Source organism: Emys orbicularis, chromosome 25 (genome assembly GCF_028017835.1).
Source record: "Emys orbicularis isolate rEmyOrb1 chromosome 25, rEmyOrb1.hap1, whole genome shotgun sequence".
Lineage (NCBI taxonomy): Eukaryota > Metazoa > Chordata > Testudines > Emydidae > Emys > Emys orbicularis.
The window spans coordinates 4001843-4017666 of record NC_088707.1 but is presented as its reverse complement, the minus strand read 5'-3'; the positions used below and the strand labels follow the sequence as shown (position 1 = coordinate 4017666).

Genomic DNA, 15824 nt, shown 5'->3' with positions numbered 1-15824 from the left:
TCGAGGGAACCGCAGACAGCAGGAGGCACTGAAAAGCAAAGGGAACTCTGCCAGGGTTTCAGGTTAATTATTTTTCCCATTAAAAACAGCGCCCCCCCCCCCCCCCCGCGGCTCAGCAAGAACAGAGACCGAAAGCAGGGGAGAGGGAAAGCCCAGTCGTGGGGCTCCACTCCCAGCCCCAGTCTCTGGCGTCAGCCAAACTGGGCTCGGTGCTGGTCACGGGGCGAGCGTCTTTCGCCTGCGTTCTGCCGGCTCAGGCTAGAGTCTCGAACGCTCTCCTCTGGCCCTGAACTCTGCGTCGCTCAGACGTCAGCCCCCCGCCCCCACCAGGGGGCACAGCTTAGCTACCAGACGCTGGAGAGGTGCTGGCCTGATGCGTCCCTCTCAGCAGGCCAGGACTAGTGGGGTGGGAGCCCCTGCAGCCCCAAGAGTAGCCCGTGGGAGCGCCCCCACCCATAGGGCACAGAGATCCAGCTCCCAGGGGCTGAGCTCAGAGTCCAGTCCAGCTGGACTGGCACAGTGGGGCAGGGAGGGGGGCCCCGTGCACAGGCTGGGAGTCAGAGGGAACCACTGGGTCTGTCTGCGTCCAGCAGCCTCGCTGAAGAAGCCCCTTGTGCATTCAGAGCAGCCGCCGTGTCCCTTCTCTCCTGCAGGGGACGCTCTGCACACAAAGAAATCGCAGCTTTTGAGCTCCAGGCTCTTGGTGGAGCCTCCTGCCTGGCTCCGCGCTGCCCCCCAAACCCCGCCTGGCTCTCCTCCGCAGCGACTCCCAGCTGTGATCGGGGGGGGGGCGCTCACAGGTTGGGGTGCTCCGTGCTTTCAGTTCGGCTGCATTGGGGGAGATGAGTGTGCAGGCCACAGCCTCTTTCGGGGGGTGGGGGGGCAGGATCTGAGCTTTGTAGATCTCCCCCAAAGGATGCAGGGAGCCAGGAGAGTCCCCCCACCCCACCCCCAGCGGCTCCTGGATCATTGCAAGGGCTGGTGTTTACTGGAAACAGGGCTTGTGTACAGCAAACACCACGGGCGGGCCGGTTCCTCCCCCCCCAGGGCCTGTAATCCCTGCTGGGCCCTGGCCTGGAAAGGGGGGGCCAGGGATAGGGAGGCTTAGAGGTGGGATACGGGGGAGGGGAGATGTTTGAAGTGGGCAGAGCCAGGCTGGGGGGGGGGGGAGGGACACCCCCCGCCCCAGGTGGGGTCTGGCAAAGGAGAGCTGTGGGGAGGGAGCTCTGGAAGGCGAGACAGAGGTGGGGCAGGGGAGCCAGAGCGGAGGGGGAGGTGATGGGGGGCAGAGCTGGGAACTGGGGAGCCCCCCCCCACTGGGCCTAGGAATGGGCTGGGTGGCAGGGGTGGGGGGTTGGCTACAGGGAATGAGGAGCAGAGAGATGCATGGGTGACCTTCTCCTGGTCGCTATCTCAGGGGGGCGCCGAGGGGACCTTACAGGGTTCCCCTCCCCCCACCCCGCCAACTCCCGGACTCCGGGGTTCAATCCTGCCACTGAGCCAGGAGCCCTGGGCTGGTTCTTCACCCTCAGTCCTGATTCTGCAGCCATCTGGTGCCAGCCTAGTGTAAAGGAGCCAGGGCACCAAGGGGTTAATGCCCCCCGACGTCTCAGGCGGGGGAGCAGCCCCCCTCCCCCCCGCAGACAGATCCTTAGGGGGCTGAGGAGGCTCCTTGTGTGCTGCAGAGACACCCCCTGCCCACCAGCCCCCCCATGGGCTGAGAGCTGGGACCCCAGGGTGTCTCTGAGCTGCCGGGACCTGACACCCCCAAGGGACCCGTCGCTTGCTTGGTCCATGGAAATCCACGTCGGTCAATGCGCTACAGTGCCCCACAGTCCTGCCCCACCTCTGCCCTCCACAGTCACTTCCAGTGGGATCCACCTGCCCCAAGCCCTGCTCATGGGCCCGGCCGGCGCGGGATGGGCCACAGCCTGGGATCGGGGACCAGCCCAGCCTTTGGGGGGAGCCTGGTGCTGGGTGTGAACGGCTCAGCTCCAGCTCGGCTGGGGGGCGGGTCTGAGCCCTCCAGCAGGGAGGGGGCTGCTGGGCCCCTGCCCCCGGGAAATTTGGGGAGACTGGGTTGTATTGAGCCCCTCTCCCTCTCCATGTGTAGCTCACGCCAGGGGTCTCAGAGGGGGGACCACGACTTGCCCCCGCAGCAGGACTTAGGCTCTCGTCCTCGTCTTCGGGGAGCTGGTTCCTCCGCACAGCAGCAGCCTCTGCTCACTGCAATGGGAGGTGCTTCCCCCTCCAGCCCCCCAGCCGCTCTGCAGTGGATCAGTATGGGGCCAACTAGCCGGGTATCCCTCCCCCCAGCTTCCTGGGCCCCTGGATCAGACCAACGGATTGAAGTCCCCCAAAAGTCCCTCTGACCCCTGGACACCCCCCCCCCACGCCGGGTAGCACCTCCTGAAGTGCTCCCCCACCCCCCTACCAGTGAGCGCCGTCTATTTTGACACCAAACACACACGTCTCTCTGGGTTTCTGGGACAGCGTGTTACGGCGTGGGCTGTGTGCTGTGTAAACACGGGCGGGGGGAGTGGACTCCGTGCACCCAGCCAGCCAGCAGCACGCCCCCGTGTTTGTGCGTAAACACCACATGGGAGTGTCGGAGGGGGGACGACGGACGGACGGACGGGGGGGGGGGGGAGCTGCTCTGATGCCAGCCTAGGCCCAACGGGAGGGAACCGATCACCGGGATGAAATCAGACGGAGGGGGGGGTGGGTTTCATCAATGCCCTGTTGCCCATTAGTTGGTGCCAATGGGCTGCATGGCTCAAAAGCCTTGGCCCAGGGGGTGTCCCCTGCAGGCACAGATTTGGCTCCCCTGGCTCTGGGCTCCCCCCATGTAGGAGGCAGAGTGCGCCCCCACCCCAGCTCTTCTGCGGGGCTGGCGCAGCTCAGGGGGGTCATTGCAGCAGGCGGACGGGGCAGCACCCGTGGCTGAAACGGCCTCCAGCAGCACCGGGGTGGGGGATGCGGGGCCTCCGTCCTGGCTCGGGACTCTGCACAGACGCAGGGGGGAACCACAGGGTCCCGTCTCAGCCCCACGGTGCTTCCCGTCCCCGGAGCCCTGCCCTTTCACCAAGCGAGGCCGAATTTAGGCCAACACAGGAAGGAGCAGCAGCCACCGTCTATTCTCCTAGTGTTCCCCCCAACCCGCTGCTGCCTGCACTGTCCCCTGCTTCCCACCCGCCCCCTAGGCCACAGGCTCCCCTGTCCCAGCCCCACTGCTGCCCCACACCCTGGGCCAGGGACACCTCCCAGCCCCTGCTACAGTAAACAGGGAAGACAAGAATTTCCCCAGCTCAGCAAAACAAAGGGCCCTTGGCTCTGGGCTCTGCCTGTTTTCACAACAAACCCCAGCAAAGTGTTTGCTGTAAACCAGCAGCTCTTCCCAGCCCCGCTCCCCGCTCCCCGCTCCCCGGGGCAGTCCTGGGCTCTGCTCACCCCAGCCCCTCGGCTCAGTGTAACCCTTTCCTGGGAGCCCCGGAAAGCTCCATGCAGCTGGGAAGAGACCCAGGCCCACACAGCTGCTGGCGCGGCTACACCCGCTCAGGTGGGAAGAGGTGTGATCCTTCACCCACCCAGGTGATGGGAGGGCAGAGCTGGGAACTGGGGAGACCCTGAGCCGGCGGCACTGGCGGAGACCTCGAGCCAATGAAATCACAGCGCCAGCCGCGTGCACACCAGGTGGGCATTGCTGGGATAGAGTGTGTGCATGGGCGGAAAGGCCCATTGTGATCATCTAGTCTGACCCCTGCAGAGCCCCCTGCTTCCCGGGATAGAGGCCCCCATCCTGGAAGTACAGCCTGCAGTCTTCCTTCCCGATGTACACGGGTACATGTAGCCGTCTTACCAGGCTGGCGACAGTCGCAGAGCCCAGTTTTCTGAGCACCTGGCGCCCAAGCAGAGCAAATCAAGGAGTTTTGGGTTCGGTGCCGGGGTTCTTGCTCAAACCGGGGGCTCTGCAGCCAGACGGGCTGCTGCCGCCTCTGGGCCCGGCCCGCGTCTGGCCTGGCTTCGCTGCTCCTCACCATTTGCCTCCCTGTTAAAGCCAAGTCTCCCTCCGTTTCAGCCGCCGGCCAATCTAGGTACCGTTCATTGCTGACTCTGCAATGTGCTCCCACCTCGGAGATGCCCAGTGGGAAAAGCCTTTTAAACAGGCATGTCACATGGCAGAGACGATGCAGGAAAACGGCCGTCACCGTCTCGTCACGCGTGTCACATTCCCTGTCCCAGCTTTCCCAGGCCTGAGTGCACAACATGACATGCTGCGAGCTGCAGTGCCCAGGAGGCAAAAGGCCTGGGGGACGATGGCATGTCTGGGGTTCTCCTGCACCAGCGCAGACCGTGCATAGCAAATCCCCCAGCAAGAGAGACCCATGCCAGATCACGGCTTAGCTGTGCGCTCACCCGTCTCCTGTGCCTGCAAAGCATGGGGAGGGGGTTACCCAGACAATGCCCGCTCTAAGGTGATGCCCCTGGGGACGGGTGGACGGGGCTATGGTTTTCTGAGCTTGTTTTTGCTGTTTGTGCCACGTCCCACCGGGTCCTTGCTGCCTCCTACCAGCGCGAGGGGCAGGGAACCCATCTCTGGCTCGCGGCTCCAGCACGAGGCGCTTTGCCCGCTCATGCCCCAGCGATGACCGCCCACCTCCTGTAACACGGACGAGGGCAGCCGCCGTGAAACGGCTCCAGCTCCCATCCTTCCCCCCGCCCCCCAGGGTGTGTCCAGCTGCTCAGAGCCAGCTGGACGCTGGCCAATCCTTCAGCACGTCTCCCTGCACACACCCACCTGGGGAGCCCGGGAGCATAAAGAGCCTCTCCAGACAACAGCCACCTGACAGCACCCCTCGCTCAGATCTGTCCAGCCTCACGCCCTCACCATGCTGTTCTGGCACAGCCAGCCCGAGCACTACTGGCCGGGGCCAGGGGAGATGTACCCCTGCTCCGGCGGCAATCTGCTCAGGTAAGTGGCTTTTTCGCATCCCCCAAATTGCTCCCCCACCCTCGCTACCTTTGTGCCTCAGTTTCCCCCTTCTGTAAACCAGGACTATCAATTTTTGCTTGGGCTTGGAGATCCTGGCCTGTTATTCCAGCAGCGGTGCTAGCTGAAGGGGTACGTGTGTGAGAAATGGACGGCAGGGGCGCTCCTGCAAACTGCAGAAATGCAAGCAAGTGAGGAGAGGGGATTGTCCCATTTCAGTGCCCTCTGTATGTGAGAGAGGCCCTTCAGTGGGTGTTTGGGAAAGACCCAGGCGCTTCTCTTTGTGTGTCTGACGAAGCAGTTCACAGGCTCTGGACGGGAGAAAGGCATTTGGTTTTGGTCTGTCCCCCCAAGCATGAAGGACCTTTCTGGCTGGCTCCTGATGACGATGGATTGCCAAGGGCTGCCCAAGCTGCGTCACCTGTGATCAACACACACCATGGGGAGACACAGCTGGTTTGATTGGCAGAGGGGCTGAGAGCCACCCATGGCTGGCCACGGAGCTCTTGAATCCCCCCGGCCAGCAGGCCCTTGGCAGGGACTGAATGTGGGGCCCCTTCTGCTGCTGGAGCTAGCAGGCCAGGCTGGCAGCACCCCCCCAATAAACCTCTACACTCGGTTCAGCCACAAGCTGGCAGACGAGCCCCCTGGGGTTAATGCTGGCGCCTTCCCAAGCACTCGCAACCAGCCCTGGGAGGCAGGGACTAGAGCCGGAACAGCCCCCACTGGGCTCCAGCCACCTCCCCGGAGTCAGGGCAGGATCCTTCCCGCTTGTGTTTCCTCCTGTGCTGTCCGGGCTAGATGTCCCAAGGGCCAACGGGCTTCCACCCCCTAGAGACGATTCCAGGGTCGGGGCATTTTCTTGCCACGCGACGGAAATATTCCCTCCCCGTCCTCCTAACCCTAAATAATCCCTGGGGGCCCACACCCCTTCAGGGCTAAGCACCAGCAGATGGGTCAGGCTAATGCTTCTGAGGGGAAACTGAGGCTCGGGAGAGGGGGAGTGATGTGCCCAGGTCCCAGTGGTAGGAGCTGGGCTGAGCCTGGCTCGCAGGCCTATGCTCAGGACACTAGGGGATGGGGAGGAAGGGTGATAGGAGAATTATACTCCCCCCCCCCACATGCTGGGAAGGCTGCGGGGAGGGGGAGCGCACAGGGGAAGCCGCGCCCACCGCCGTGTGCTCTGCCCTGCTGCAGGGAATCCCTGGCGCTGCCCTTCCTGAAGCAGGAGGAGCAGAACAACATCTCCACGTCGGCCGAGCTGCACTGCCCGGCCTTCCAGTATGTGCTCTGCACCCCCACCTCGCCCGCCATCAAACAGCATGAGGAGACCCTCACCTACCTCAACCAAGGTGAGCCGGGTGGGCCGTGCCCTGGGCGGGGGGGTCCCTGCACATGCTCATGCTGTGATCTCATCGGCTCCCCCCCAGCCACGCCGGAGAGGGTAAGCCCAGGGGCTAGCAGTGGTCCAGCTGCCCACAGCGGGGGGCAGAGAACACCTCCTGGCCACAGGTCCCCGGGTCTCACGCCCAGTCTCTTTCAGGCCAGTCCTACGAGATCCGGATGCTGTGCAACCCCAAGCTGGGCGACTTTTCCGAGTGCCGGAAGCTGCTGAAGGTGAGGGGGGCAGAGAATGGGGGCTGAGTGGTGAGTGCTCAGGCTACTACCCCTGCTGCGTGATGTGACCTCTCCCTCTCCGGCTGGCATGGCTCCATCGCCCATCTGTTCCTGGCCACGGAGCCTGGCCTGTGACAGCGCCTGACGCCCCTCTCTCCCGCAGAGCGTGGCCAGGGTGGTGTTTCACGACCGGCGCCTGCAGTACACAGAGCACCAGCAGCTGGAGGGATGGAGGTGGAACCGCCCTGGTGACCGCATCCTGGACATTGGTGAGTCTGGCTGCCCCCGGGAGCAGCCTGGCTGTGCCCAAGGGATAGGGGGTCCACACCCCTAATATCTATCTCACACACTGAGCACGGTGCCCCTCGCTCCTGGCATCTGCAGCCCAGCCAGGTCGTAGCTAGAATCCCATCCATGTGGGCAAGGAAGCCCCCAAGAGCAGCGCAGCCTCCGATGTGGGTGAAGCAAGGAGGGCAGGGGTCCCTGGGTCAGAGCCGAGAGGAACCAGAACCAGACGCTAGGCCCTGCACGGAGGGGACTCTGGGGGCAGGAGGAATCCGAGGTGGACCTCTGTGCTAAGCCAGGCTGGGCATGAGCCTATTCCTGTGGCAGCACCACTTACTGGTCCTGGCACCCCAGAAATGCCATCCCAGCCCTGGCAAGCAGCTGAGAGTTCTGGGGGAACCCCAGGCTCCCCCTTGCTGGGTCTGGACCAGCTCCACCAGCCCATGTGGAGGCGGTGGGGGAAGGAAGCAGAGGATGAGACCAGAGGGCTGGGAACCAGGCTGAAGGAACTGGGGGCACTGGGGAGCTGATATTCAATTCAGCGCAGCCTACGCGGGCGCGGCTCCTGCAGACACCGGGAGCTGGGCCACTTGTGAAGATTTGGGCCCATAAAGTGCTTAGAGCACAGGACAGGGAGCCCGGACCCCAGGGTCCTATTCTCACCTTTGGGAGGAAGCCTGGTCTAGTGGTCAGAGCCGGCATTGGGACTGCTGGGTCCAAGCCCCCACTTGCGGACCTTGGGCAGGATATTCTCTCGGCCTCACTGTCGCTAGCGGGAGAACAGCTCCCCCCCCCCCAGGGCGGGGAAGTTGAATTCGCTATGGCATAGGAGGGCTTTGTGATCCGGTTTCATGGGAGGGGTGAGAGCTCCGAGAATGTAGCCAGCAGGATGCCCACGTGGCTGGGCAGCGGCTTATGGGCACCGGATCCTTCGGCCCCTTCTGTTCCACGTGGGCTCCTCTGTCGTGCCCATCCCTGTGGTGTCTGGGCACCTGCGGCCCTGCATACGCGTCTCCCTGGCTCCGGTCCTGCCTGATCCCTCTGTGCCCTGCTTGCAGACATCCCCCTGTCTGTCGGGGTGCTGGAGCCACACATCCACCCCACCCTGCTGAACACGGTGGAGTTCCTCTGGGACCCCACCAAGAGGACGTCCGTCTTCGTGCAGGTCAGAGCCTGGGCGGAGCACGGGGAGGGGCAGAGCGTGGACGGGGGGGGGGGGAGATCCAGGGGGCCACTCTCACCCCTCCCCTCCCGGCAGGTGCACTGCATCAGCACCGAATTCACGCTGCGCAAGAACGGGGGTGAGAAGGGCGTCCCCTTCCGCATCCAGATCGACACCTACAAGGCCAACGAGAAGGGCGAGCATGTGGATCACCTGAACTCGGCCAGCTGCCTCGTCAAAGTGTTCAAGGTGCCAGCACCGCCCTGCCCCTGCCCGGGCATGGACCTGGGCACCCTCTCTGGCTTCCCCTAACGTCCCCTGCTGCCTGGGCTGGGGGGAGGCCGGGCGGAAGCAGCATTAAAACAGAGATGGTCGCGGTAACAGTCCTCCAGGGCAGGGGCCTGGCACCCTGGGATCAAGCTGGGGGCATGGAACCCAGGAGTCCGACGCGCCATCCTCCGATACAGCCACTAGGTGGCCCAGCCCTCCCCTGGGTCCACGGCCTTGCAGTCAAGAAGAGAACCCAGGAGTCCTGCCCCGCTGTCCCCTGTTCTAGCCACTAAACGCTGCTCCCTCCTCTCCGTCACTGGTGCGCAGGGTACTGCTCTGGCTCTGCCCCCACCGGCGGCAGCCTCCCACAGCCAGGCCTGAGCTTCCACAAGATGGGGAGCAGTACAGGCCTCAGCTCTCCCGCGCTCCCCCCGACTTCTGTCTTCGGGGTCAACTCTGTCTCCCCCCCTCAGCTTGGCAGGCTGGTGCAAGCAACGCACAGGGTGTCTGTCAGGAGGCCCAGCAGAGAAGCTGGGGGCGGGTGCTCCAAGGGCTAGAAGACACCAGAGGGGTGCTAGCGCCCCCGTTCAGAGATTTATATTTTGCCATGACCACCGCATGGGAGGCAGTGTGGTCCAGTGGTTAAGACCCCCGAGTGGGACTCAGCACGCTGGGGATTTATTCCCAGCTCTGACCCTGACCTGCTGGGTGACTGCCCCGCTCTGCATCAGTTTCCCCATCACCAACATGGGCATAGTGGTACTAAGATCCTTTGCGAAGATCGATGGCTGCAAAGAGGTAGAGGGTGCTGGGGACTTTCAGAGGAACCGATCCTGCCAGCCCAGCCTGGGGGAGGGTCCCTCCGCCGATACAATGGGGTCTGCATTTCCTGGGGCCAGTTGGAATTGGGGGAATTTGATTTTTCAGCCCAAGGGAGCGGACAGGAAACAAAAAACTGACCGGGAGAAAATCGAGAAACAGTCACCGCAGGAGCGAGAAAAATACCAGCCTTCCTATGAGAGCACGGTGCTGGCAGAGGTGGGTTTGGGGCAGGCGTGGGGCAACCCCACAGCACCAGGGGCAGCTGAGAGGGGCACATGCCTGCTGGCATTGAGTTTCTAGCCGTACCTTGGGCCCCCCACGGCACCCCAGCTGTGGGGTGTGGCAGTACAGCGTTCCTGGCTAGGGCAGAGCTGGGCAGGCCTTGACTTGTCAAGGGGCAGGATCGGTGCCATGCTCTGAACGGGGCAGCAAGATCACCAGGACTCCGTCCTAATAGCGAACCCCAGAGGTGCATCCCCTGGCTGGGAAGTGCGCATTTGTCTAACCCCACAACACAGACAGGGAGGTGTGGGGGGAGGGGGGAGGATGGTGACTAGGTCCCACCCTCCACCCCAGAGGTGGCTGCATTAAGGGGGGAGCTGTGCGCAAAGCACAGCACTGCTAGAGAAGCGGAAACTACCTAATCCTCTCCCCTCTGCTTCCAGTGTGCCCCCTGGCCAGAAGCCTCCAGCAGCCCCCCGGCCACCCCCGGACTCCCCTCTCCTCACACCTTCAAACTGCTGACCCCTGAAAGGTAAGCTGGAGAGACCCCCTGCTCTGATTCCCCCGCCCACCCACTTGTAGCCCCCCCCCTTCCCTCCTGCGCTGCCTGCTGCAGGATAACCATCTCCCTTCTCCCTGGCAGGGGTTGTTCCTCGCCCAGCTGCCCCTCAGACAGCCCAGCAGAGAGCACGGCCGAGGTAAGAGCCTGCCTGGCGCTCCCCTTTCCTCACTCTGCCACCCCCACCCTGTGCCATGACCAGCTGCCCTCTGGTGGCAGGAGGGGACCTTGGCATTGCATGTAACAGAGGAACCATCATTCTTTTCCCGGCGGGTGGGCGGAGGAACTCGAAGCACTTGCTAATCAAGCGAGTCTCTGCCTGCTGAGGGGTGGCTGTTATTGCACCCATCTTGCCCGTGAGCAACTGAGGCAGAGAGAGATTAAGTGACTTGAGCCGATGCCCTGCGGCAAGGCTGGGGTAGAACCCAGCGCAGAACCCAGGAGTCCTGACTCCCATGAACCCCCTCTAGCCCCCCGATCATACATCCCCTCCCAGAGCCCAGTGCAGAACCCAGGAGTCCTGACTCCCTGCTCCCGCTCTCACGCTCCAATCGCACTCCCCTGCCGTTTGGGAACGGAACTCAGAGCCCTTTGCGCCTGTTCTAACCCCTGCGCCCCACAGGGACCACCCCAGCCCCACTACCGGAATAAGCCGCGGAGGTAACCAAGCTTCAGCCATCCGTGGCTGCACTGGGGTTGTTACTGAACCTGCCCGATACCTTGATGGCAAGAGATTGCAAGGCACGAGATCCCACGCCCGGGTTGGGACACTGCCGCATTTAGTACTAGGACAAGGCCTGGGTGTCTGGGCCCAGCTGGGACAGACACTGAAGGCGTTCAGGTTCTCGGGGGTTACCAGCATCACTCTGCACCGGGAGCTACGCCTGGCGGCTGTCTCCGCACAGGCGTCCAGCTAGCCCTCAGGGTCACTCCACCAGGTCCATGGGAGCCGGGTGAGTGCTGGGCTGAGGCTTGCTGAGTACGTACAAAACTCATGATTGGGGTCTCAAGCCCACCTGTCACTGCAAACACTCCCCTCTCCATCCGTCTGTCCCAGGCTCTCAGTCCCTGTGCCTCCATCTTGGAAACCCAGCAGTGGCTGCACAAGAATCGCTTCTCCGGTTACTGCAGGATGTTGGCTAATTTCACAGGTGAGGCCGTCTCACTTCTTGAGCCCATGAAACTAGGGAGAAGGGCTGGGTGGATCCAACCTGCCCCAGAGCTGGGGGGCAGTGGTGGGATGCTGGGTTCTGGGCCAGGCTCACCCTTGCTTGGCTCTGTCCCTGTCCTAAGGGGATGCTCACAAGACAAATACATCTCTGTGCTCTGGAGAGGTGCTGAGACGCATGGATAAACTCCGGGTGGCTTGGACGATGGAGAGGTTGGGGAGGGGCAGTCTGTCCGTGCCCCCGGGACCTACCGCTGTCACCACAGAACAGCAGCCTCCACTTACAAAGGGACATGGGCCACGTGACCGGTACCAGCTCTGCAAGCTGGGCTCGGGCCTTGTCCGAAGAACCCAGCTGAGCCAGGGGCTGGAGGAGCAGCCTGCTCTCAACAGGTCCATGCTGCTGGAGTCATTGCTCTGGCACAGAGATGGCTGCCTTCAGCCCCTGCTGGCCTAACCCTCCTCTGCGGGGAGTCAGGGGAGGGTGTGAAACAGACAGGAGTCCTGCTCGGCTCAGTCCCACCCAGGGGGATGCTTTCCTTCCCCAGGGAGGGACCTGCGGCATGGCGAGTCCAGCCCCTGCCTGTGAACTGCTCCGCCCTGGGATGATCATGCCAGCCACATCTGTCTGTCTGTCTGTCTGTCTCCAGGAGCCGACCTGTTGAAGCTTTCCCGCAGTGACCTCATCCAGATCTGTGGAGCGGCTGATGGGATCCGGCTCTCCAATGCGCTGAAAGCCAGGTGTGAGGGGGGAGAACGTCACACTGCATCCTGGGCTGACGGGAGGGGGAACACGGGGTCCCCTCCTGCAGTCCTCAGGCAGACCCAGAGCCCACTGATTTACACTGCAGTAGCACCTAGCAGCCCCAGTCACGATCCAGGCTCCCACTGTGCTAGGCGCTGTACAAACAGAACAAAAGGACGGTCTCTGCCCAAACGGCTTTATACTCTAAGCAATCGCTTTGCTGCAGGAAGTCACTGCTCTACCTCGTCTAGCAGTAGCTTAGAGGGAGGCTCCCTGTCTCCTTTGCACCTGGCTGGCGCCTGTCACGAGTCAGTAAGTTCTCAGTGCCGTCCCAGGGGGTGGGATGTGGTGGCTATAGATAGCCCAGATTTAGGCCCCGATTTCAGGGAGGGACTAGTAATTTGGGGGGCTCCAATTCTCAGAAGGCAGGTGCTCAGCCCTTGGAAATCTTGGCCTCAGCCTCCAGGAGGAGGTGCAGTGGGTGACTGGCCCTGCCCGGGCAGAGCCAAGGGGACAGGACCGCAGAAGGGGCTAGTCTTGCGGCGCTTACCCCCGAGATGGGGCCAGGGCTCTGCTCCGATTGCAGCAGCCATGGAGCGATAGGCTCCCTGCACCGGCGGACAGTGGTGACCTGGTCACAATCCCTGAGGTCTGATGCTGCTGATCTCAGGAGACGAGACGGGGGAGTGTCATGAAGAGGCACAGCGAGCCCCTCTCCCAACCTGTGCAGGATTGTTCCCTCTTGCACCCCTGGGTTACTGCTCCTTCTAGCTGCTCTCAGGCCATGGGCTCCTGCTATTGCAACCCCACAGTTCACCCCCATGCCCCAGCTGCTCCAATGCGTGGGGTCTCATCCCAGCCTCCTCCAGCTACTAGGCAACGCTATTACTATCCCCACCCCCCGAAATAGCCCAGCTGGGGCCCGGTTAGCTCTGTTCATACAGGTGCGTGTCCCACTCATGCAACCACGGTGCCTAGCAGGAGGTAAATACTTCACTCACACACACACACGCGCACACACCCCAGCTGGGGCAGATCAACGGGGTTCATTACAAGCTTCTCTTCAGCCGCAGAGGTAGGGTAGGGAGGTGGGGTGGGGTGTCCCTGAATTCCCATAGGCAGAGGAGGGAGGGGTGTGCATTTGAAGCCCTGTGCCAGGGACCCAGGAGATCTGGCTTCAGTTCCCAGCTCTGCTAGACTCCCTACGCAGCCTCCAGTGAATCACAAGCCCCGTGCCTCAGTTTCCCCACCTGTAAAATTGGCATTGAGGTCCTGTGGGGAGGACATGTGCACAGACGCAGGCAGCACTCGATCGCTCCCGGGGCCCCTGGGCGCTAAGTACAATACACGTTACATGAGCATGGCTACAAGAACTACAGGTCGATAGGCCAGTCAACACCCTCTCCTCTCCCGCAGGTGCGTCCGCCCTCGGCTCACCCTGTACATGTCCAGGGAGCCCCAAGCCAACGGCAGAGACACCCCCGAGGACTCGCACCCAGGTAAAACAAGCAGCTACTCTTCAGCGTGAATGCTCCCGAGGGCCAAGGCCAATGCTCCTTTGACCCTGGGCTGGGCACAGCAAGTCTTGGGCTTGGGAGAGATTCTGCACTGGACTCTAGCGCGGCATTTCTGGTGCACCCATCCGTGCAAAGCTGCCCCGGCTGCGTATCCGGCTCAGGGCTGGGGCCACAGGCCACTGAAGCCAATATAATTATGCTGGATGAAATCCACCAGGGCCTTTCCTATCAACTTTATGGGGAAGGGGCTAAGATACCCCCGTGATGGGCAACTGTATAAAACCTTTAGCCAGACAGCTCTCCCTAAGCACTGGATCAAGCCCTTGGCTTGCAATCAAGCAGTGGCTGCCCTGCCTCAGGTCAGCAGGAGCTTTCAGGGATCGGGGGCAGCTACAGAGGCTGCATCTGAATCCAAACTTCCTCATACTGGAGAGGCTGGAGCGGGGCCTGCGGGGTGGGTTTGTTACCACTGTAGCTGCAGGAGGTCCTTTCGTCGCCCGACAAAGCTCTTGGGGAGGGGAGGGAAATCCCGGCGCTGGCTCACTTCCTTTTCGGGGTTTTCTTGGGAAGCCCCATACCAAGAGATCTATCTGGAAGAACTCACTGCCATGGAACTGACCAATAAACTGGCAGAGCTGCTCAGCCTCCCCGCCAACAAGATCCAGCAGGTTTCCAAGCAGGGCCCGACCGGGATTCACATCCTCATCAGTGACCTGGTAAGGGGGGGGATCCAGTTTGGGAAACCGGCTCTTCCCTTCACCCATTCCGTCCCCTCCCTTGCTTGGCAGGGCCCGCTTTTGCGCTGACTTTCCCATAAAAGATCAGCTGCTGTTGGTGAAGGGGTAGGACATCACATGGGCTGGGGGGGGGGCAGGAGGATAAGGGGAGTCCCCCTTGCACGGGTCAGTACGTGCATGTCCCACCTTGTGTGGCCTTGCGGATAGAGCATTGGTCTGGGACTCAGGAAAACTGGGTTCTAACCCCAGCTCTGCCACTGGTCAAGCTGGATGACCTTGGGCAACTCACGTCCCTGCTCTGTGCCCCACTTTCCTGTAAGACGGGGATAATGATGAAGATGGTGCTTTGAGATCTACCATTGAAAAGTGCTCTATAAGAGCTGGGTATTATACAGTCATGCCTGCACTCAGCAGGATGACCAAGCAACTGGTACCCACCCCAGCAATTCGCACCCCGCCTCTTAAAATCCTGCCAGAGCACCGCTGGAGAATGAGCAGCTGACTCACGCTGCAGCCTGCCCACGTTCTAAACCTTGTCTCTTTCCTCTCTGGGGCACTGCAGATGGTCAGGAACCTGCCAGATGAATCCTGTTTCGTAGCAGCTGTGACCAAAGGTAGATGGCTTCCCTGGGAAAAGGAAAGGGTGGGGAAAACAAGCCTGTGAGGGGAAACTCCAGTCCGCAGTTGTGATGGCCCTGGCTCATGACAGAATGGGGAAAATGACTCATATGAACATCGGTCATAAAAGAAGGGAGAAAAAATAAACCCACACGAGGTGGGAAGGGGGCTTGGGGAGGTCTTTTGGAGAACACATTTTTGGAATCTACCTACTCTGATCCCCAAACACTTTAATTTATAAACACGCCTCCACTGAAATGCAGCTTCATTTGGGGAGGAGAGAAGCAGCTAAGGAGCACTCAGGAGTCAATAGAGGGGAAGGGCTACTAGGGGAAGCAGATGGCTACTACAAAACATACAGCCGGCTCTTCGCTCATGCTGTATCTGCAGAGCTGCCTGTGCAGGCCTAGCTGGGGGTGGGGGAGGCTCCTTCATTCTCACAGGGCGACAGGATTTTGTGCTGTCCCAAAGCGCTGTCTTAAGTCCTCTCGAATGCACAGAGAAGCCCTCGCTCAAGCCCAAGAGGAGACATTAGGACTTCAGTTCCCGATCGGGGAAAGTGACGGGCGTGTGTGCCTCTCTCTCTCTCAGTGCAGGCTCCAGAAGGCTACCACTTAATTTTAAGATAGGCGCAGAGCGACCTAGGACAGTTCAGCGCAGAGAAGTGCAATGAGAGAAGCGATGCCAAATCACTGTCTGGATCCAAGGGAGATTTCCCCACAAAGCAGCTGGTGACGAGGCCAACAGGAGGATTTCCCAGCAAGGCAGTCCCCTCCCAGTGCTGGAAAGAATCTAGGCATCCCAGGGGCTGTATTTGTGAAATGGTCATGTGCCCCCTGGTTGAAGACATGGTCTGCTTTGTGTAGACTGCGGCACATTATGTTTACACTGATGCTCCATGGTGGCACTGTCCTACACATGGCCTCTTGCACGCAGGGGCTCGGCCATAAGGAGTTCACCTCGAGGCCGTTGGTGCAAATCCAGCGTAAGTCAGTAATGATATTCGGTCACCTGGAGGCCTCTACGTCATGAGGTTAGTGGGGGAAATCTGTAGACAGAGGACTTCTGGGCAGAACTTCCAAAGCACCCAACCCCCTTGGGAACCTTTGCAA

General features: G+C 61.5%; 1 protein-coding gene across 1 annotated transcript; it reads left to right on the top strand.

Annotated features, from left to right (window-relative positions):
- The first annotated feature begins 4889 nt into the window (after positions 1-4889).
- Positions 4890-14758, top strand: LOC135894619 (transcription factor CP2-like protein 1). The gene is made up of 14 exons (XM_065422758.1): positions 4890-4972; positions 6188-6342; positions 6534-6607; positions 6771-6876; positions 7951-8057; positions 8151-8303; positions 9252-9362; positions 9812-9900; positions 10012-10066; positions 10985-11078; positions 11746-11836; positions 13257-13339; positions 13928-14073; positions 14657-14758. The coding sequence occupies exons 1-14, from the start codon at positions 4890-4892 to the stop codon at positions 14756-14758; spliced, it is 1449 nt and encodes a 482-aa protein (XP_065278830.1).
- Positions 14759-15824: the final 1066 nt, after the last annotated feature.

What these genes read in the sequence shown, in the direction of transcription:
- LOC135894619 (XM_065422758.1), top strand. Translation starts at nt 4,890, where the DNA reads ATGCTGTTCTGGCACAGCCAGCCCGAGCACTACTGGCCGGGGCCAGGG. An exon ending in CCTCACCTACCTCAACCAAG is followed by an intron (nt 6,343 to 6,533) that starts GTGAGCCGGGTG and finishes AGTCTCTTTCAG; the next exon opens with GCCAGTCCTACGAGATCCGG. An exon ending in CAGCAGAGAGCACGGCCGAG is followed by an intron (nt 10,067 to 10,984) that starts GTAAGAGCCTGC and finishes CGTCTGTCCCAG; the next exon opens with GCTCTCAGTCCCTGTGCCTC.